The sequence below is a fragment of the Amphibalanus amphitrite genome, unplaced genomic scaffold (assembly GCF_019059575.1).
Source record: "Amphibalanus amphitrite isolate SeventyFive unplaced genomic scaffold, NRLGWU_Aamphi_draft 000201F_arrow, whole genome shotgun sequence".
Lineage (NCBI taxonomy): Eukaryota > Metazoa > Arthropoda > Thecostraca > Balanomorpha > Balanidae > Amphibalanus > Amphibalanus amphitrite.
In genome coordinates this window covers 22,419-45,530 of record NW_024881696.1, presented here as the reverse complement: position 1 = coordinate 45,530, position 23,112 = coordinate 22,419, and the positions used below count along the sequence as shown (strand labels likewise).

General features: G+C 46.0%; 1 protein-coding gene across 1 annotated transcript in view; it reads left to right on the top strand.

Annotated features, from left to right (window-relative positions):
* Positions 1-23,112, top strand: part of LOC122384897 — a gene marked incomplete at its 3' end in the record, with an annotated part of 67,152 nt that overhangs the window by 22,585 nt on the left and 21,455 nt on the right. The window contains exons 2-5 of the mRNA XM_043372707.1: positions 1,083-1,177; positions 6,240-6,345; positions 7,863-7,894; positions 14,598-15,828. Of these exons, the coding sequence (XP_043228642.1) occupies positions 1,146-1,177; positions 6,240-6,345; positions 7,863-7,894; positions 14,598-15,828 (1,401 nt within the window). The remainder of the gene's footprint in view (positions 1-1,082; positions 1,178-6,239; positions 6,346-7,862; positions 7,895-14,597; positions 15,829-23,112) is intronic.

The following is a 23,112-nucleotide window of genomic DNA, read 5'->3' as shown; positions in this document are numbered from 1 at the left end:
CACAAGGAAACTCAATCCTCAGTGAACCTTGAGCAGAGAACAATGAACACGTTCTGTAGGGCTTATCAGTGTTGATACTAAGAAATAGGTTGTCCCCTCGTCGACCATATACATACGCCACGATATCATACGAGTACACGCACTTACGCCACCACTCCCAGGTCAAGTTCCAACTGAACCGTGACTTCATCGATCAGCACGCCCTCGGATTTCGGAAATATGCTTCTCGAAAATAAATATGCTTCTCGGTCCGCCGCGGCCTAGTGCCCTCCAGCCGGCCCGAAATCCAGGCCGCCGCGCTGCCACAATCAGACGCTGTTGCCAGGCGGCGACCGTGCGGGCGTGTGGCAGTGACTCGAGTCGTCGTCCCCGCCGCTGTAACAAGCAGCCTTTGCAACGGAGAGAGCCGGTTCAACCCCGCCCCTGAACCTCCAACCCCGCCCCTCAGCCTCCGCCCCCGCCATAAAGCCGGGCGAGGCAGCTTTGTTCGCACCCGACAACAAGCTGAGGAAAACTTTCAGCTCCCACCTGACAAAGCAGAAGTTGTTTCTTTTTGTAAATATTCAAAGGATGTTGAGGATGAGCTGATTGGTGTGCGTTTTGTCAGTGTCAGTCAGAAAAGAATAATTTTTGGGTAAGAGGCTCTATTAAGCTGGTAGAAGGGGTGTGAACTTCTCTTACATTTTTTTTATAATGCAGTTTCAGTTGATTGCATTTTGTGTCTCATGCATCTACCGGAAGGAATGCAGCACACGAAGGCAGCGAAAATATGTGATTATCCATTTGCAAACTCCATAGTAGAAGTCCAGAACAGTTTGGGTGCTGCCGGTTTAGAACAGTCAAAGCATTCTCGGCATTCGTTATGTGAATTGTTGGGCAGGCACATGAAAGGCATTAGAATGTTTGTGACTCTGGATGGCGCTCCATTTATAATGATTCTAGCGCTACGCGCCTGACTGACTTTGCAAGAACTTGCAAGAAAACTTCACGCACATTACTTGCAGCACAACAGGCTTGCAGAGTGTGCCCTGTTTGCTTTTTAGGCACAGCCAACGTGTCACATTGGTTATGTTTTGTTTCAGAGACTGCCAAAGCGCGACTGCTCGGTGCTCTTTCTAAAAACCGGATGATGATGTGACGCCGTCATGGAGACATCACAAGCGTCAGAGTATGAAAGGTGAGTCGTTTTTAACGCATTTAAGTCATTTAACCCTCGCCCTGGCAGGGCATTTTTCATAACACGGCCTGGCAGGGTGGGGGTCGATGCGACCCCCCCTCGCGATTGGCTCCTATGGCACCTAGAAACACCAAATTTGGTAGGTAGGTGGGCCCCCTGGAGTTCTCGCCCCTGTGCAAATTTGGTTGCTCTAGGTCAATATTTAGGAGGGTTTTGGGGGGTATAAATGTAAAAATTTCGCTAAAAACAGACCAAAAGTTTTTCGCTTATAACTTTTGATCTAATAAAGATAGAGAAAAAAGAAAAGCACCAGTGAACTCAGCACGTCAAGGCGCGTCGAATGATATACTTTTTAGCTTGCTTAAGTGTACTTAAAGTTTTTCTTAAATTTTAAGTAAACTTAAATTAATAAATTAAGTTCAAGTTAACCAAACTGCATCATATCGCATATCATTCGATTCGGCTGATCACCAGGAACACAATGGTACCATTTTTTAAGCTCTAGCGTCATTATGTGCCAAGTTATTGGCAAAAACGTCATTTGACCTCAGTTGACCTCATTTGACCTGACCCATGGATAAGTACACCAAACAACGAAGCACCAAGTGACCTGCTGTTAAGTACCGTGGTTTCAAAGCACAAAAGTGATAGAACGAAGCGGATATCTCCAGTATTTTCCGAATTTAGTATTTTCCCATAGGCTTAACATTACGACGTAATGACCTCTAACTGACCTCAGGTCAGTGACCTCAAAAAAGCCGTAATATATGTTATACAACTCGGTGAACTTAGCACATCCTGAAAGTTTGAAAGAAATCAGTCGAAAACTGTGAGTTGGACAGGTGCAAAAAGAAAATTGAAATTTGACCATGACCTTGTACCGGTTTTTCTGACCTGGTGACCTGACCCAAGGTCACCCGGACCTGAAATTTTCAGGTCATATGTAAAAAGGTTGCCCCATAGGCTGTGCCAAATTTGGCGGCGCTGCGCGCCGCCGTTTTTACGCTATCTTCGAAAAACCTTAGGGGGGGGGGTCGCATCGACCCCCCCTGCCAGGGCGAGGGTTAAAACAGCTGGATATGATAAGAATGAATCGTTGATGTAAACAGATCCTAATTTAACCAGGCGCTCATAGAGTCAAATGCTATGTAACATGTGTGCAAGAACATAGTTGTGCAGATATGCATGTTGCAAAAGGGTGGTGATGTGCAAGCCGTAGGATTAATAGAGGGCTGTCTATTGTTTCTGCACCCAAGGATGCTCAAGTCAAGTACAGATGCTGGTCCCTTCGCTATTTTCTTGTGTCATATCATCCAATACATCTAAAGGAAGTCATCCAGCCCATGAGAGCGCTGCACACGTCCTTCAATTGTTTCGCAGCATATTATAGCGTCACCAGTGCGACAAACGACACGTTATTAGAAAATAATACCAACTCTTGCTCGTCATCGCACTGCGTGCTGCGACACAGGACTGATCCACAGAAGAATTTTCTGTCATCCGCTTTCTCTCGGCTCAGTGCGTCCGAAGCTATGCTACCTATGCCCGGAACGTGACCCCTCGGGCGTCGGTATTGACCTGATATGTGGGGACTCTGCTGGAACATTCCAGTCGCCTCACGGGACTTCACCGATGTCGATGTGAGATGATTGTCATTTGTCACCATACCTACCGAATATTATGCACTATAGACTATAGACAATAGACAATTTATTCAGGACATTCCACGTGCACATGTGGCTATTACTGCCCGTCGTCAATAAAACAGATGGTGATAAAAAAACGGTAAAATATGATGAAAGGGAAACACACGTGCAGATAAGCAGTCATGCTGGCTAGACAGTGTTTTGCTCCTCGACACTGTGGAGTGACACTTGGGAAATTATATGCATCCTAAATTTTTACTCTCTTTTCCTTTTCCTTTGACATGTTGCAATAGATCCTAATGTTTATTTCCATCGTCACATTTCCACAAACTATGGTGTTAAAACCTAAGCGCTTAATGCGATATGGCTTCTCCCCCTTCTACGAATAATTCTCAATTGTTCTCTGCATACACAACACCGATTGCCGATGCCCGATCCTCACGTACTTACACCTTCCGATCACCGCTCCTTTCAATCGACCCAGCGGCTGTGGGGGCCGAATGCAGACCGTCTCATTTCCGACTCCAGTGCGACAATAAAGGTTCAGTTACGAGCAGCTCCGGCAGCGGCAGCCGATTTTGTTGCGTCATGAGACCACAGGGCCACCTTGGGAACCTGTTTCCCAAGGCAAAGTGTTCCCTCCCTGACGTCATAGCTATTGTGCCGAATTCAGTCGTAGATTAGCAAAGGGATGTGTAATTGTTGAAGCATATCAGTTTATGACTAAGTCTGCTTTCTTACTCTGATTCATTTTAGAAGAAATATAGTTATAACGAAATAATATCACCTAAGCTTTTTTTAAAGTCATGGGAAAACTCATTTATAATTCCAGAATAAACCTGCAAAATTCAGCACATAACATATAGACCCTTACACTGGGAAAGACCATTATCCTTCTGCTCTGGTATATAGATGGCTTTAATTAGTCAAACCCGTGGGCTGTTAGTCTAAGGCATAAATTACCCAGTTATTCTCATCGTGACGTCACAGCGCGCGCCGTCCGCCCGTTTTAGCGCCGGACGGAAATGGCTTCGAGCGCAGGCTTCGTGGGTGTCCATGCGTATGTGCGCCCCGAGATTGGCCGTTCGAGTCGTTAATGATATGCCATCTGCACACAGGAGTCAGCGAGAAACGACATCGACAGTTAGAAAATGTGAAACAGCACATTTCTGGAAGAATAATCAGGTTGACTTTTAACTGCATAGAATGCGAGTTAATACTCCGAGATATGTAGGTTTACTAGTGTCATTTATTAGCATAACAACAACAAAGTATGAGAGAAAAGTTTCTTAATGAAAAGATTGTAGCTAGCGAGGTAAATTGGATACAACTTAGCTACTCTAGCGAGAAGCGCAGTGCTCTCAACTTATTTCACATGTGAAAGGTGAGAGGTTGTCGTCCAGTTTTAACCGACTAATTCCCAGAGCCGGCGGGCTGGGGTCTTTTGAAATGTCCCGGCTCCGGCCGGCTCTATTTGGGGTGCTGTGAGAGCCTGGAGGGGCCTCCACTGTAGGTCACGCCCGTCTAAGGAGTACCCACTTCACACGGTGGAGTGGTCGATAGGACAGGTGCGGCCTTACTTCGACACGGCAGATAGACACGATAGCGGAGCCTTTCTCCGTGAGAATGACATTAAAGAAGAAGAATATAATACGCTATTGTAGTAAGCCGTTCATCGGGATAGCCTATCCTATAGTGAGAATAAGAATGCCCAATCGTGCTGGTGGTCTCTAAGCATAGCACGTCAAATGAGCTGAGTTCTTCTTGAAAATGAAAAATGTGGAAAATGTAGCGTCTGTCCGGTTTGAGTAGCCCTGTTGGTATAGACGGATGTAAATTTAGGTCAATCTAATTGATTACCTTTGTAGCGAGACAGATACGTTCCTATACTATGTATTTCACATGCACTACATTCAGAATTAGGTCTCTCTACTGTGAATATATGTGCCGGATACTATCTATAGCTCTTTCTGGATTGATCAGACGTACCGCACAGTTCTAATTTATGTAGGGGAGAGTGGGGCAAAGCGGCCACCCGGGGCAAAGCGGCCACCCATCGTTTTAGCCCTTCATAGCTGGCGTCAGTTCCAATTTATGGTTTCCAATTATACTTCTCTTCACGGTCGTTCGAATGAGCCAGACCGGGGTTTCAGGCCCATCACCATTGTTCTGTGAAACACGGAAAAGCATTTCTAGCCAGGTTACCAACTATGTTTACAATTTTTAAATGTTATGTTATTCCATAACCGTTTGGAATTTCTATAAGCGTTCTTGTCCATGCATTGCATGGTTATCGTACTTGTATTCTACCAATTTTAATGTTTTTTACCCCACTAATAGCTAAGCTGGAATATTTTTGTCTCGGACGGTATGCGCGGGGCAAAGTGGCCGGGGCAAAGTGGCCACCCCCCAATTGGCCATAAGTTGCTTCCATCTGGATAAAAAACATTATTCATATTCAAATGTGTCGTAATGCATTCATCTTGGCCACTTTTCAGTTGCATGAGTTACCAAATAATGCAATTAAATGTTTATTTTCATGACAATCCTTTCTTTGCTTACCTACATGTGGAAGATGATAAAGTAAACATCCATCCTCGCTTAACCTTGTCACCATCAAATACCCTAGTCGTACACGAGGCAACTATTTTGTTTCTCATATCGGGACTTGAGAAGACGCCGGTGGCCGCTTTGCCCCAGGGTATGGGGCAAAGTGGCCAATATGCATAGGTTTAAAGTTTTGTCAATATCTTTCATATGTGAACGCCTTTGGAAATAAAACGCAGTTGCAATAAAAGGCAACTTAATAGGGATCACATTGGTATAGAAAGAATCTTTCCAAGTTTAAAAAACAAGCGTTGGCATCGTGAGAAGCGTTAGGGTGGCCGCTTTGCCCCACTCTCCCCTAAATGATGCATATAATCATTCGTTGGTGTAGTGTAGTGTTTTATAAGGTCTTGTTGGAAAAAAGGAAAGCCTAAGGATGATTCGTTTGCTGCCAAGCCTCAGCTGCGCCCTGGCCTCCCAGCCACAGCCCGTACCAGTCAACAGCTGGGCCAAACGGGAAGGAAGGGAACATTTATCATTTTCACGACCAGAGTGAAGTTTGTTGACGAAGGAACGAGAAAGAGCGGGGTGATCGCCGACCAAAAAACGGTCTCGAGCTGCGCAGAAAAGGCGGGAATGGAAGGTGCGACCGACCATTATTGAACTGACAGTAGTATCTCTAAAATATAATAAACATGGTTAGATCGTGTTTGACAAACGCTCAATTGTTTTTTTTTATTCCATTAGGCTGGATTTCTATGTCAGCTCCGTTGTGTAGTGACGGGGATGTCATTCTAACCCTGCTGTGATCTTTGCGGAGGAGCATGTGCGTCTGGCAAGCGATTTTTCAACATCATGTTGTCCCTCAGATATGTGTGCCTATGGCGAGCGGCCCGGCGTCTGGAGCAAGCAATTCAGGAGGACGATGCCAGCACAGTGGCCGTCATCATTGCTACGTACGCCGCCAAACTCATGGTGAGTGTTTCGGAGTGGAGTGGATTATTATTGCTTGCCTGTACTAGGTGATTGGTAGCAGTCCCTGCCTTTTTGTCGCCGCTAAAATACTGCTTGCTTGTGTCCAGACCAGCTGTAGTTTATGCAGTTCATAAAGCATTGCCATATTTCTGTCTATTTTTGCGAAATGCTGCAAACCTTTTCGAAAGGTGAGTTTGGTAGGAGCGCCCATGCGCCGGCTAAAATATGATCTTATCCAGAATGTAAAGTAAGAACAGCCGACAGTATGTATAGTCAGTTGCGTTGTTGCTGTGCCAACAGTCTCGCGCCTCCTTCCCGCTGCCATCTGGTGATTGCCAGACGACCATCCCTCCAGCACAGGTGGCTATGACGCCCTGTCATAGATCAAACTATTAATTTCATCGTCATAGTGCCGGATTTATCGGCTCATAAAGCATGCCAATCCGTTGGTCAACTTCACCAATTCACCTTTCTCTGCAGGGGCGCTGGCTTACAATATGTGTCGTGTTGCGTGTAGCATATACTACTGAATCGGTGGTGTAGGCGCTGCTTCATGCTTATTGATGTTGCATATGATTATGCACTCATGCAGCATAGATGCCATATTTTCATACTGTTTTATTAGTTTATTAAACCGTTTGGTATTATTCAAAATTGAATAAATGACGAATGTTTTGGTAACTAATGTCGGAAAATGGATGTCTTTTTATGCACAAACGTGTTTTCGCTACTGCTTGACCTGACCATGCTTCTATGTAGTTTTTTAACCGCCCGGAAGCAGTGACATGGATATGACTGGATGATATATATGAAATAGCGAGCAATGCTCTTTGGGGACGATGGATGCTTCCTACTATTGCGAAAGAATAGCTGATGTGGAATCGTCACAAAGCTGAACAATGAAATGTGGCATTAGTCATAACGTGTTCCAAATCAAGCTCAGTTTAGGCCAGGTTTTGCAAAACAACTAGGATATTCAATCCTTAGACATTGTTCAAACGTGTCACAATGCACGGAGCTTGAGCCAACTTCTGATTTCTTTCATACTTCATATTGAAAGGAAACATCAACTCATTGTTATCTTAAAATCAATATCTCATCGTCGGTGACGGTGAATCATGCTGCCGTTTTCGTTTGCGTCCCGACTCGATTCTCCATCAGAGATTAATCGGAGCTAAGCCGATTATAAAACACGGCAGGTTTAGTGTCTATCAGCGATGTTCTCCGGATCACGGGGGCGGTGAAAACTCGGTGGCTTTCGTAGATGGCCAGCAGAAAAAAGTGGAGCTGTGGCCAATAAGACTGAAAAGAGCGTCCCCGTCGACGGGACGGTGACAGCCGTCGGAACTGTACGATCTCTGGGGATCAAACTGTGGCTGTGATCTCGGCGGCGGCGGTCAGCCGAGCCAAAGTGAGTCGGACAGTGAGTGACCGCTCCGCGTGGGCTATCGCGGCTCATTGGCTGCAGTCTGTGGACAGGTGCGTTATCTTATCTGACGCGCCGCCTCTGTTTACAGGTTCAGCAAACCAAGAACAGGAGCATCGATAGGTGAGTGCGCAGTGCCCCAGCAGCAATGATGAAACAGGATGCTGGAGCTCCTGTTCTCCGTTTGTTAAAAACAAATAAAGAAACGATTTACAGCTAACTCATCACAAGCCCCTGATGATAAAATACTACTCAAACTTGGAAAGATCATCTTTGTCGTTAGTTTGGTCGTTACCACAAACTGACGTACCATTCCTCAGTCATGCATTAAAAAGCGTAATCGAGCGGTATCACGGTGCATGACTTGGGCTTCCTTTCCAATGCTCCTCTGTCTCTAGGTTGCTAATTGAAAATTAATGGCAGGTTTCCCTGATTGTTTTCCATTTACCTAATTGACTTAGCATTCTGCAGCGGTCTGATTGTTCCCGATGCAGTGTTATGTAAACAGTGATCTAGACATTTGCCTTCACTGAAAGAAAAAAATACCACCCTAGTTAGTTTTTGGGTGGTGGTCATATTTTGAACAGCCTTTTACTTATGGTAAACCAGTTTACGATCCAAATACTAGGCCCAATATCAAAGGAATACTATGCAACTACCAATGCTCATCAGTTTACCATGGTCTTAGTATGGTAATATTTTTTCATCATACTACGCTGAAACTAAGGCATAACTAATAAGAAACCAAAGCTCTACTAACGCTAGTATTATCCTGGTACCGCCTACTAAGAAAAATACCACCCTAGTTAGTTTTCGAGTGGTGGTCATATTTTGAACAGCCTCTTACCTATGGTAAACTAACTTACGACCCAAATACTAGGCCTAATATGAATGTAAAACCATGTGAATACCAATGCCAGTAAAAATTACCATGGTATTAACACGGTAACTATATGTCGTCATACCATGCCCAAAAACCCACGTGATACTAGCACGAAACTAGGACTTTACTATCGTTAGCTACTCCCTGGTAATGCTTACTAATGACTTATCATGGTAAAACCATCCTTTTGTCATCTGGATACCAGCTTTGCTTTGCTGGCCAACCATCGTAAAACAATAGTTTACTATGTGATATTTATTGTGATATTACCAGTCGGTTAACAGGATCTTACTAGTCATCAACCAGCATGCTTCATATGCTGTGCTTTAGCCTATCCATGCCAAATTTGTTTATCATTACGACAGCCACTTACTGATGCACAACAGCATGCATGACAGTATCTACCTAGCAGTCGACAAAGCAGCTCTTCACTTTTCCAAAGCATCTACCTAGTAACCTACATGAAATATTTCACACATAAAAAGCATTTGGCCACAAACAAAGTTACGTCTGCACATAACCAAACAACGCGCATGAACAACAATTATTACAGTTCACTTTATCATCACAATGCAATCGGTCTCTTTTCACACAATCGTTGAATGTCGCCCTTCCAGCGATTTATCACGCAACACCTTCTCCAAGGGCATTGGTAGCCATATACCGAAGGTTCGAACTTCGAAAGCCAGCTCTGGAAAAGAGCAGGCATTGATATAAGATAAACCAATGGAAAGATTGATTGTGTGTGCTGCAGTGACACTCTATCTCCTACCCCTCCCACCTTGACTCGCAGTGTCCCGTGACCTAGCTCCCAGTTTGATGAAACAAGGATTTAAGATAAGTTGTTTTAAAAAAATGGCAGCATCTAATAGAACAGGGGATTTGTAGGGTGAGGAATTTAGCAAATTTGGGACATTAGGCCAGAGGCTGGTTCAGGTAAAATGCCCTATAATGAATTAATTGCCATGAGGTGCAGTGTTGAGTGTTGGCAATAATTCAAAAATTCTACTCTTAACCAGCGCCCCACTGGGGTATGTTCTGTAACGCACTCCACTGGGGGAGGCGGGGGCTATTTATAGACCCCCCCCCCCCGCTCCAACTCCGAAACTACTGGGCCGATTGTCAAAACTGAAACGGCGTCTGATAGCCCTGGAAAAACTGTCGAGCAAAACCTAATTTTATTGACCTCGAGATCACCGTTGACGTCACAGGTCAGATCAAAATAAAAATTAGCAACGTTTTGGCTTGTTAACCCTCCCCCGTATAGGGGGGGGGGGGTCGAACGGACTCCCCCTCGGTTTTTCGCGAATACCTCGCGTAAAAAGCGGCCGACCGCAACGAAGCTTTCAGTACCCTCGAGTTATAATCAATTTTACACCTACCCTAAAAAATGTAATGGCCCTGACTAATGACCTTTGACCTGTGACCTACTTTTCGAGACCATGTTTGGCCGGAATCGCGATTCGGCGTATGTCGGCTCGCATTTGCCGCGCGTTTGCAGTCCTTTCGTGGTTTCAAGCGTTCAAACATGGGATATGATGCTGCTCCCATGCATTAGGGTGGATGTCAAGGTCACCAGAAGGTCAGGTCAGTTCATTGACCTTTGATGACCTCGGTTTACTTTTTCGAGTTTTATCAGCATCTTTCTAGGCTAGTTTTTTTAGCTGATTTCGAATTTAACAACCATATATGAACATTTACGAAGTAGTTTTGGTGCCTTCGTAACATGTTACGAAGCTGTCAGAGGCGGTTGCCACCTAGTGCACCTACTACGAATACCCGGCAAAACCCTTACTGGTTGACCTGACCTGACCTGACCCGACCTGGCCTAAATGCATGAAGACATCATCTATGATCATAGCTAACATGATATTCGTGATCAGTTCCCTAAAAAACCCAATAGCAGCCACGTTTTACGACGTTCTAACAGGTCCCAGTTTTCCCCACTTTTGGGTCATTGACCTGACCTGGAAGGTCAACCGATGACCTAGGACCGACGACCTAGGATAAAATTGGGTACCATCGGCTTTCTCTCGTCACGGGCAGCACGCTCGTTTTTTCCGCGAAGCTCTAGCTCAATCAGGGGCGAAACGGCAAGGAGGGGGTTCAACGGACCCCCCCCCTTAAACGTTCGTGGCTGGAAAAACACCAATACGGGCGAGGGTTAACCCCCACCCTACTGTGGGGAGGGCTATTCATAGCCCCTCTCGTGTTTACGCAATATCTTTAAAACCGCTGGACGTATCAAAACAAAGCTTTTAGGACCTTCGGCTGCATCAATTTATTTGACACCTTGTGCACTAATAAAATTTTCGTAGCTACTATAGATCGGCCGGAAATGACGCCAGAGTGACATCATGTTCGGCCGATTTTGATGCAAAGCATTGAACAACGGTAATCGCTCTCAAGATCTGAGTTTTAACCCGGCAAGCGGTGGGCCTCCCGGCTACCTTCCGCGCGGTGGGAGGGGGGGGATTTTTGACCCCCCCCCCGAATCTCCGAAGCTACTATGACGGATCGGTAAAATTTAAATGGCGTTCGATAGCCTTGTTAAATTTGTCGAGGGAACTTCAATTTCATTGACCTCGGGGTCACCGATGACATCACAGGCCAAGTCAAAGATAAAATGTTTCACCGTTCACGGGTCTTTTAAGGAATGCGCTGCAACATCGAGTAAAGGGCATTTTGTCAAAAATCAGCGATAGGGCGTGAGTTGCCTATTATACGAGCATATGTTGCTATTGGAGGTCACTGATAATACCAGGTCCGATCACCAAGGGTCAGCACATGAACCTATCTTTACTAAGTAGGGTTGTGCGATGCATGTTTTATGGCCAATTTTTCATATTCGCCTCAATGGTGTTGGTTATAAGACCATCAGGGACGGTTTTTTTGGTCACTTTCTGGTGGAGGTCAGGTCAATGTCAGGTCAAAAAGGTCAAATTTCAGGTCAAAGTTGATAGTTTCGCATAAAATTGGTATTGATTCGATGCCACTCGTCACGGCGAGTCTAATGGTGGTCTTTGTTTTGCGCTTTGTGGTCTAGAATTGCCAAAATCGAGTTTGAAAATTTGACGTCATTAATTTTGAACAGTTTTTTTTTTGTTATAACTTGGCAAAAAGGAGTTATCGATCTAATACTTGGAATGTGAATAGAAGTCCATAGTGGCTATTACATATATTCCGTTTGTTTCGAAAATCGAAAAACTTTTGGGATTTTTTGGCTATTATATCTATTTCTTTTTATTTTTGGGGTCAACTTCAAAAACAAAATCGAGAGAACAGTATAGTAGCCCTGGTAATTCTACACATTTCATGTCTTGAACATTTTTATGCATAATCAAATTTATAGACCTGACAGCTCTTCCCGCGAAGCTTTTTTTTTGGTCGACAATGGCAGAAATGACGTCACTCCGACGTAGCGGCCAACTTATCATAGCCTTTGGAAAAAAAATTTGGTCACAATGTGCAAAAGGGTACTGAAAGTTTGGTGAAGATCGGCGCAGCGGTTCTGGAGATATATCGAAAAAAAAAACTAAAGATGGATGCAAAAAATGCCCCCCCCCCCACCGCCTTGAGGGTTAAGCTAGATCCTTTTTTTGCATGGGTGGACTCTACAGGGCTACCAAACTGATTTCGGACTTTCGAAATGTTGAATATTTTGAAAATTATAAATATAAAAACTCAGAAATTGTATTTTTTATTTTTTACATATACGTTTCTGAATGAAAAAAAGCAGAATATGACCACGTTTCCATGGGCATCACTGATCCGGATCAGTAAAAATGGATTAGCTAATCCAGTATAGTTAGACAATATATGAAAATGAAAATAAGGGATTAACTGATTATATAAGCCTAATCCACTTGGAATTATATCATGTAACGAAGAGTTCGAGAAATATAATACGATTTAAGTTTGCTGATCCGGATCAGTGATGCCCATGGAAACGGGGTCTATATGTGTTTGAACACATATGCGTTGAATATATGTGAACTTCATCTGACAAACACCTTTTTTGTTGAAAAATGTCAACTTCAAAATTTGACCATTTTTGACCTAAAGTGACCTGACCTGACCTCAGCTATATTCAGCTAAAATGGCCTAAACTGACACATACAACACTGATTTCGATATATATGGCCTACATGAACCATAAAACATGTCTCACGTCACCGATGCACGATATAAAGCTTTCGTGACCTGGGATGAGATGGCCTTGACCTGAAAAATTCGAAGTACAAGTTCGGTACCCTCAGGTTATGTTACGCATATATTCACGAGTGTGCAAACAAAAAATGAGCCTGATCTGATTTGTTGGCCGGCGCCCAGAGTGCCAAGACGCTGATATTTTTACTTTGACCTGACCTGTGACGTCATCGATGACCTCGAGGTCAATGACATTAGGCTTCGCTCAACAATATTTCCAGGGCTACCAGGGGCCGTTTGAATTTTGACAATCGGCCCAGTAGTTTCGGAGTTAGGAGCCCCCCCCCCCCCCCCACTGTAACGTGCTGTAACGTGCTGTGGGGCGCGTTAGAGCACATACCCCAGTGAGGCGTGGGTTAACAAATAAAAAAACACGTTGATTTCCGACGCTGGGAAATGCCCGCAATGATACCCACCCCACCACCCTCCCCCTACCCGGTCCAACAGGGTCTCAAGGAAATTCAACAACATGAACCGAAACAAAGGCTGCGATCTTTGCTGGAAATGGCACTCGTGAGATAAGTATTATTATGCTGAAGATACAACGACTTACTTGTTATTTCCGAGTATCCTCCACCGTCAGCTACGCTAACCACCCACACAATCACCGTTCAAATATTTAAAACCACGGAGCACCTTCACAACGCCGGCGCGCGGCCGGAACTGACATGGCGGCGCCGCTGCAGCAGAGTCAGACGCACGTGGATTGTTAGTAAGGGTGTAGTGTTGTCATGGTGTTGCCATGGTATACCTTACCATAGCAGCAGAAGCACACCCAGGGAACTGTTGCAAGAAATTTCTGGCCTTTCGTCCATAAAACTATTAATTGCTCAGGGTCTCAGCTAGTCCTTGGATGACGCTCCTTCCAACATATCAAAAATTGGCAAACACCTCTATGGAAAGGAGGAGACTTGATCGCCGAATTCACCTGCTGGATCCGCCCGTGGAAAGGTTGATTTTACTATGGTAGGGAATATTAGCTTACGAGGGTATCTACTAGCCTCAGGTGGTTACCACCGGGGAAACAAATTGGTAGAACGCAACGCTTAGTAGCTGCGTGGTATTGCTAACTAATGGTGCATGCACAAGCTGAGTTTTACCATCGCTATCCATTTGGCTGGAGTTTTTATTTTCTTCATTTTAACAGTCGCATGTGGATAGATCTACGACAACAACCGTTCCCAAAATTTTCGGCTAGCTGTCATTTTTTAGTGTATTTTTTGCCAATTTTCAAATCACTAAATTGCGTTAGAATGTAAAATTTTATGCCGAATACCAGCGTGCTTTTTTTCTTTAGTTAGGAAAGCTAGCCTACGGCTTTCGTAGATGGCTTCTTATTGAAACGAGATGCCCCACTCGCCGGCGGCGTCTGGTCTCAGCTGCCCCGTGTTCTGCTGCCCCGCCCCGGTGCTACCGCGGCTACTTCCTCAGTCCTCACCACCTTGAAATTCGCTACCCTTACACCGCTACCAAATAGGTCGCATACGCTGCCTGGCAGTCACCACCCCTGAGTGACAGGCTGTGCCGCAGTACATTCTCTCGTAACCCCTGAGTGACAGGCTGTGCCGCAGTACATTCTCTCGTAACCCCTGAGTGATATGCTGTCCCGCAGTGCACTCTCTCGCCACCCCTGAGTGTCTACTGTGCCGCAGTACACTCTCTCGCCACCCCTGAGTGACATACTGTGCCGCAGTACGCTCTCTCGCCACCCCTGAGTGATATGCTGTCCCGCAGCGCTCCGGAGCGGGACGCCTGCTGGATCCCGTCGGCCCTGCAGCAGCCGCTCCAGCTGGCAGTGGAGGCATGCGCCCACTCAGTGGTCCGCCTGCTGCTGGCCAAGGGGTTCGATCCGAACACGGGACAGCTGAGACCAGACGCCGCCGGCGAGTGGGGCATCTCGTTAGACGGCGAACCGCCGCCGCCGCCGCCGCCCCCGCCCCCGCCCACCGAGCCACCTGAGACGGCCGAGACGCCGCAGCGGCGCCCATCGGAGCCGCGCTCGGAACTAACCCGCTCCGAGTCGTCAGTCCGGTCATCGACACCGGAACGGGAGCCGCACGAGCGGACTGTGGGCGTGCGCTTCAAGTTGTCGGAGCGGCAGTCGCGGTTGGAGTCAGCCGAGAGCACAGTGCTGGCCAAGGAGCCGCACCCGCGCGCGCTGGCCACACTCCAACAGAACAGCTCGTTTCTGAGGGACCTCGTAGTCCGCATCAGCCCGCGGGCGCTGTTCGCCGAGCCTGCTGAGCCAGTTCGCCGGGCCGCTGACGATCTACCGCGGCCGGTGCGTCCTCCGCTGCGCGTCAACAAGAGCCTGGCAGCGCCGCTAACGACGCTGCGCTCGCGGGACGGCGAGCAGGGGACGTTCAGCGCCGTGTACGGCTCTCCGGCCTACCTGCGCCGCCTGCCGCCGCTGTTTTCAGCCGTGGTCGCCGAGGATGCCGAGTCGGTGGCCGAGCTGGTCGGATACGGCGCCGATGTGAACGTGACGGATGAGTTCGGCAACACACCGCTGCATGTGTGCGTGTGTCGCGCCGCGCCCGACGAGGACTGCCTGCACGAGCTGGTCGAGATGGGCGCCACTGTGTACCGGGCCAACAACAGCGGCGTGTGTGCCGCCCAGCTGTACCCGCCGCTAGCCGGCCTGCAGGCGCACGTGGTCGAGTGTCTGGTCGGGGCGCTGGCGCTGCAGGCGGCCCGACTGGCGGACGAGGCGAGCCGAGAGCCGCGCGCCGCTGCACAGCTCGGTCTCATCCGGCGGCTGCACTGCCGCGGCATCTCACGGCTCTTCGCCAGGGAGAAGGGCAGGGAGGAACCGGCGAGCAGCGGCGCCGCCAGCCGCTCCTCGGCCGAGACCAGCCCGCGATCGGCGCGAGGCTCCGTGCGCAGCCGCAGCGGCAGTGTTCGCCGAGACAGGGAGCACAGGGAGCACCGGGAGCACCGAGATGACGCCGACAACAATGCCAAGGTCAGTCACGCATGGGCGTGGGTCGTACGTGGGGTATATGGAGTCCGGTCCCTGTGAAGTCCATACATATATCCCAAGACTTTGTTATAATATTTTTTGCCGAGTTCTCGGAGGCTACTTGCAACAGCTCGGAGTTTTATAAAACAACGGCGCACTTGGTCTAAGGATTTTAGCATGATTATCAGCATACGCCAACTGATGACAACGTGTGTCACAGGTCTTTTAAGGTTTAGGTACGCTAGCGTATAGCTTGCTGGAATTACCAATGAAATATTAAGTTATCAGATTTGCCTATTCCTGTTGTATTCAAAGGAACATGTTTATGCGTAATATCAGTTCTTGATACACTACCAGATTACCAAAAAGGAAATTGCGACAAACGTATTTGGTCGGATTTTCCGGCTGGAGCGCATTCAGATTCATTTTAGAATGCCAGGCGTTGCGTGCTACACTTCGACACCGCGTTTAAAATAGATATGTGTGTAATATGTAGTTATATCGACAATTCGATAGGCGGAGTCGTGCTGGAACAGAGACTGGTGCTTGAGCTCCCCGTTTTGACACTGGTATATCGGACAATTTGGGCTTACATAATACACGTGCTATATTTAGTGGCAAAGTGCGTGTTGGCTGACGCAATCAGCGGGTCATTTTGGTTTAGATTGATTTGGGAAGTCACACACTTTTCATTACTGAAGATACACATCTTATTATCAATGCAAAGACAGGTGTCTGATGCTCAAACTTTTCTTAAAAACAAAAACATTGAAATAAAGATATGAGCCGACAGGAGTATGATGTGGGAAGTACTTCTTTTACAATGTATCGGCTGGAGTATGCTTACATTTTAACCCGCGCCCTGGTGGGGGGGGCTATTTTTTGCCCCCCCTCCAGACTTTTCGATATATCTCCAGAACCGCTGCGCCGATCGCCACCAAACTTTCAGTACCCTCTCGGACATCAATTTTACACATCGTGACCAAAAATGTTTCCAAAGGCTATGATAGGTTGGCTGGAAATGACGTCAGAGTGACGTCATGTTCTGCCGTTTTCGACCAAAAAAAGGGTTTCGCGGGAAGAGCTGTCAGGCCTATAGCTTTGCAAATACAGAAAAACGATAAAGACATAAAAGATGTCAAATTGACAGGGCTACAAAACTGCTATCTCGGATTTTTGAAATTTTTGGATTTTGACCCCCAAAAATAAAAAAATAGATTTTTTGAATATAATAACCGAAAAATCCAAAAAGTTTTTGGAGTTTCGCAAAAACCGGAATATATATGATAGTCCTTACCGCCTTCTATCCACATACCAAATTTGAGATTGATACCTTATTTTTTGGCGAAGTTATAGCGAAAAACTGTTCAAAATTGATGACGTCAAATTTTCAAACTCAATTTTTAGCAATTCTAGACCCCGTAGCGCAAAACAAAGACCACCATTAGACTCTCCGTGACGAGCTGCATCGAATCAATACCCATTTTATGCAAAACTATCAACTTTAAAATTTGACCTTTCTTGACCTGACCTTGACCTGACCTTCACCAGAAAGTGACCTAAGCCGTACCTGATAGTCTTATAACCAACACCATTGAGTTGGAAATGAAAAATTGGCCATAAAACATGCATCGCACAACCTTAGTACCTAATGTTAGGTTCATGTGACCTGACCTCTGGGCTCTGACCCTTGGTGACCTGACCTGTGACCTGACCTGGTATTGTCAGTGACCTCTTATAGCAACATATGTACTAAGCAACTGACGCCCTATCGCTGATTCTCGACAAAATGCGTTTTCTTCGGTGTTATAGCGCATTCCCTAGATGACCCGTGAACGGTGAAACATGTCATCTTTGACCTGACCTGTGACGTCACCGGTGACCCCGAGGTCAATGAAATTTGGTTTCCTTCGACAAATTTGACAGGCCTTTCGAACGCCGTTTGAATTTTGAGGTTCCGTCAAGTAGTTTCGGAGATACGAGGGGGTAAAAAAAATAGCCCCCCCCCCCACCAGGTCGCGTTATAAACAGACCCCACCAGGGCGCGGGTTAAACTTCTACTAAAAGCTCCTGTCAAGGTTCATAATGTTCCATAATGTATGCAACAGGTTAAATTGCGAACCTTGCATTTATGTGGCTATCCATGATATCGATGTCAGGATGTGAGCCGCTGTGTTATAAGGGGCACAGGAGTAGGCCAGTTGTCTCCAAGTAAGTAAGCTAGGATTTATCCCACTACATGAATCCGCTAGAGGTATACCCACTACCGACTGTTTGCTTGAGACGGTAAAAATACTGTCTATCAGACATGTGCATGGATCCGAGTGATGGAGCTATGATCCCAGTGGATCTCGAAGCAAAGTACAGGTTGGGATCTATGATCTCACCGGATCCGGCGTGAAAAATATATCTTGGATCTATGATCTCATATGATCTGACGATAAATTGCGAACATGGATCTATGATCTGAGTGGATCCCACCATGCACCACATTTGAAACCATTTCTTTATGCCAATAAGTGACACAAAACTATGGATTATGACGTGCGATCACATAAAATCACTAAAACAGAACGTTTGTGAGTTGAAACAAGTGCTTTTTTGGGATATATGTGTTGACAAAAAATAAGTGAGGATCTATAATCTCACTGGATCTCAAGCAAAAAATGAGACTCGGATCTGTGATCCCTACGGATCTCTCGATAAATTACAGAGCTGGATCTATGATCCTGTCGGATCCGAGATCAGGATCCGTGGGACCAGATCCCAGATCCATTTTCTCGGATCCATGCACATGTCTGCTGTCTATCGCACTCAGACACAGACCTCAGAATCACCTATGTATTTATCGGGGTGATTTGCAGAACACACTCGATATCGATTGGCTCGAACGTACCGCTCATTTTAGCTCGGTGACCTTAGTGCTGTTTTATTATGCATGTTGCTGCAGGCACGTTAATTGTGTTGACATATCTGCAGTTTGATAATCCCTTTGGTGTCGCATTTTTGGAACATTGCATGTCGTCGGACTGCAATAGTTCGATGATCTATCAAAAATTAATGTATCCCGGACGGTAAATAGTTCGAACGGAAATAGTAAAACGCATCGAGGCACTATTTCTGTACGACTGCTCCCCACGGCGCATAAAACGCATCTGAAGTCGTGGGATCTATTTTGGCAGCCTCCTAAATTCATTCAATGAGCCTCCTCAACCGTAAGTACTTCAAAACGCATTTAAGCTGTCTGCTTTTTCTTTGCTCATCACACCACAAAAATCATCTAGGTCGTGATGCTAGGTCGGCATATCAAACCCAATAAACTGCATAAATTGGTTTGTAAGTACTTTCTTAGATCCGCCAGTGCATTGGCCGATCAACGGATTGTCGCACGGATGGAGTACCATTAAAGCGACCGAGCCTCCTCCACCCCCGCTGGCTAGCCTGTGAAGCCGGCTGCTCCGCTCTCGAGCTCCCAAAATAGGCGCCCTCCTATCAGAATGTGATTACCCGCGGGTCCGGAGTGTAAACCGGGCCACGGCCGGTGCAGTTTTAGTCCGACGGGACGCCGATATAGAGCTGTGGCGTGTTCTCGGCGAGCACCCCCTGACGCCGCGGAGAATGGGAGCTGTTCCGCCGCCTCTGCCCATTGCGACGAGGACGCGGGGCTCGGACCGGGCTCGGCGAGCTGATTTGGGGAGCTCAGACTGCAGATTGACGTCAGAGCAGCGTCACGAGCTCGTCGGGAGCAGGGGATGGCTGGAGCTCGCTCCGAGTTGACACGGTGCCTATATACGTACCACTCTGGCAGTGTCTAGCCGGGGTCCGCCATGACTCTTCGGTCGCTTTTCCGGAGGGAATCCATAATTAATTCGGTGACTCAGGCTAATATTTTCGCACAATATATAATTAACCGACAGGGAGAACAGGGAGAAAAAAGGGCAAGTAAGTCAAGCTCAATGGCCCGCTGCATTGGCGACGCAAACGTTTCGTTAGCCGCGATGCTCCCAAATGGTAAAAGTTTCCACTCCTGGGTGTCGTTATTCGTTTGCCGTCTCGGAGCCAGAGGCGGGTTCGGTGAGGCGCTCTCGCGGTACTATCCATTTGTGTTGGTATCATTCTAGAGGAAATGTTTCAACTTGGTCTCCCTGTGGAGTCTAATCTAGATTTATCGTCCGTCCGGCGCGAAAAATATATCACCCGGTGCGTCCTGCGTCCCCATTCATGCAGTCAATTGCCGAGAGCTGACCCATTTGAAGCGTCCCCATCTCAATAGAATTTGCCACATTGCACTCGAATAAAGAAAAAGAGAAGGCGGGAACCATTTATGGAGTGGTGAGGCATTCTGCGCAAGTCATGGAATGTCTGGATTTGAATAATAAATGCCCAGAAATGTCTGTCTGGTAGTTTCGGCAGCTTAGTAGTCCTCCAGCATCAAACTCAGTACACACAAGATACAAATGCTTCTTGATTGTTATTCCTTTGATCTTTGAGTAGCATAAGGATGTAATCATACGTGCTAGGATGAATTAGCATCAAAGTAGGTGTATTGGACTTTGTTCTTTTCCTCGCCCTCTCACATGCATCATCGGACAGCCATGTCCTTTGTAGTCAACTCTGCAAAAGAAGGAAGTTTTGTTATCAAACCGTTAAAAATGCTGATTGAAGATAATGTTTCACATTCAATAGTTATCAAATGGGTTCTTACTAATTTAAGTTTTGTTAGGCAATGCAGTTATGATGTTTTACGACTGCACCAGTAATCACTTGGTTCGTTTGCCGTTGATTCCCGTGATAACCAACCCAGGTGGATATGTCCTAAATACATAATAACTTAACACAAGTGCAATTAGCGGAAAGCTTGAAGGTGTCTTAATTGCATAAGTACATATATCAGATCGATGCTGGCCTCGGGTTTGAATTGCCCATCTGGCCTACAGCGGCGAGTAATGAGCCAGTTTCGGCTCACCGGGAGATCAAGGTATCATAACTGGCAGTCAGTGAAAGTGGGCTGAATGGGGGCTGAAATAGTTTCGAACTGCACATGAAGCCTCTCAAATAATGTTAAGTCACAGCTACGTTCAAATTAGTTATGTCTAGTAAGATCTGCAATTACTTAATAAAGGAATCAATATTGAAGCAATTTGTCTCTAATTGCACCATCTTTTTCTTGCTTCTTGACTTCCTTGTCATGTTTACTTCCTCCCTTTTATACTTCCTTTCTTGTTTGCCTCCTTTTTGTCCTGCTCGTCCTTTGTTTCCACTTATGTCAGCTATACATATCCCTCAATAATACTTTCAACCCGATGACCAACACATAATTAATGTCAACATGCATGTCTAGAAGAGCGATTGTTATGGTCAAATCGTAAAATGCGATCAGAAAACTAGTTATTTTGCAAAATAACTTACATGCATGCGATGATAATACGTATAATATATTAAACCGCGAGTAGGTAGAACAAATCTTTTAAACGTCTCGCCTATCGGCTCGACGTTTAAAAGATTTTTCTACCTTCGAGCGATTTAATGATTTTATCCCGTACCGCCGGTATCTTTCGGGCGCTTAAAGGTAAAAAAATACATTTTATGTAAAAAATACGACATATTTCAGACTAGACGAAATGTCTACTAGACAATTAACAGTTTGTTAACCCGGCAGGCGGTGGGCCTACCAGCCACCTTCCGCGCGGTGGGGGGGGGCATTTTTTTGCCCCCCCCCCTGTATCTCCGAAACTACTGGACGGATCCGGAAAATTCAAACGGCGTTCGATAGCCCTGTCAAATTTGTGGAGGGAAACCAAATTTCATTGACCTCGGGGTCACCGATGACGTCACAGGTCAGGTCAAAGATAAATTGTTTCACCGTTCACGGGGCTTCTAGGGAAAGCGCTATAACACCGAGTAAAACGCATTTTGTCGAAAATCAGCGATAAGGCGTCAGTTGTCTAGTACATATGTTGCTATTAGAGGTCACTGGTCATACCAGGTCAGGTCACAGGTCAGGTCACAGGTCAGGTCACCAAAGGTCACCAAGGGTCACCTCACCACATGAGCCCAACTTTACTAAGGTTATGCGATGCATGTTTTATGGCCAGTTTTTCATTTCCAACTCAATGGTGTTGGTTATAAGATCATCAGGTACGGTTTAGGTCACTTTCTGGTGGAGGTCAGGTCAAGGTCAGGTCAAAAAAGGTCAAATTTCAAAGTTGATATTTTTGCATAAAATAGGTATCGATTCAATGCAGCTCGTCACGGGGAGTCTAATGGTGGTCTTTGTTTTGAGCTACGAGGTCTGGAATTGCTAAAAATTGAGTTTGAAAATTTGACGTCATCGATTTTGAACAGTTTTTCTCTTTAACTTGGCCAGAAGAGGTATCGATCTCAAATTTGGTATGTAGATAGAAGGCGGTAGGGACTATCATATATGTTCCGGGTTTTTCGAAATTCAAAAAACTTTTTGGATTTTTTGGCTATTATATTTTTTGGGGGTCAAAATCCAATAAATTCGAAAAACCGAAATAGCAGTTTTGTAGCCCTTTTGATTCCACACCTTTTATGTATGAAACATTTTTCTGTATCTTTAAAGCTGTAGGCCTGACAGCTCTTCCCGCGAAACCTTTTCTTGGGTCGAAAATGGCAAAAATGACGTCACTCTGACGTCATTAGCGGCCAACCTATCATAGCCTATGGGAAAAATTTTTGGTCACCATGTGCGCTAGCTGCTCCCGGGAGTATACTGAAAGTTTGGTGACGATCGGCGCAGCGGTTCTCGAGATATATTGAAAAAAACTAAAGGGGGGCAAAAAAATGCCCCCCCCCCCACCGCCTGGAAGGTTAAACGTCTATGTAGACGTTTAACAAATCAGTTAAACGACATCTGAAAATTTTCTCTCTTTGCACGTGAAGCCATTGTAAACACTGTCTACGGTGCGGGATAAAATGGCAAACGGTTGCTGTAGTGTGAATAAATGCAACGACTGACTTCTGAAAGCAGTCGACACAAATACCATTGACGACGAATGGCTTAAAAAAGTCAGTGTCATTCTGAAACACTTAGTTGGGTGTCTTTGCTGCACTCACTATATACCAATACTTACACTTATTACAAATATATCATGCATTCATGCCGGGAAATTCCTGTTCACCGGCACACTAGCCAGAGCTGTCATTTAGGGCTGCATAAATCCATCCTCGATTGGTAGCGGATTTCTTGTCCCAGAATTGATGGATCGCACATTCGTGGTAAGGATATCAGACAAAGTACGTACATGAGCTGATCTTTTCTTG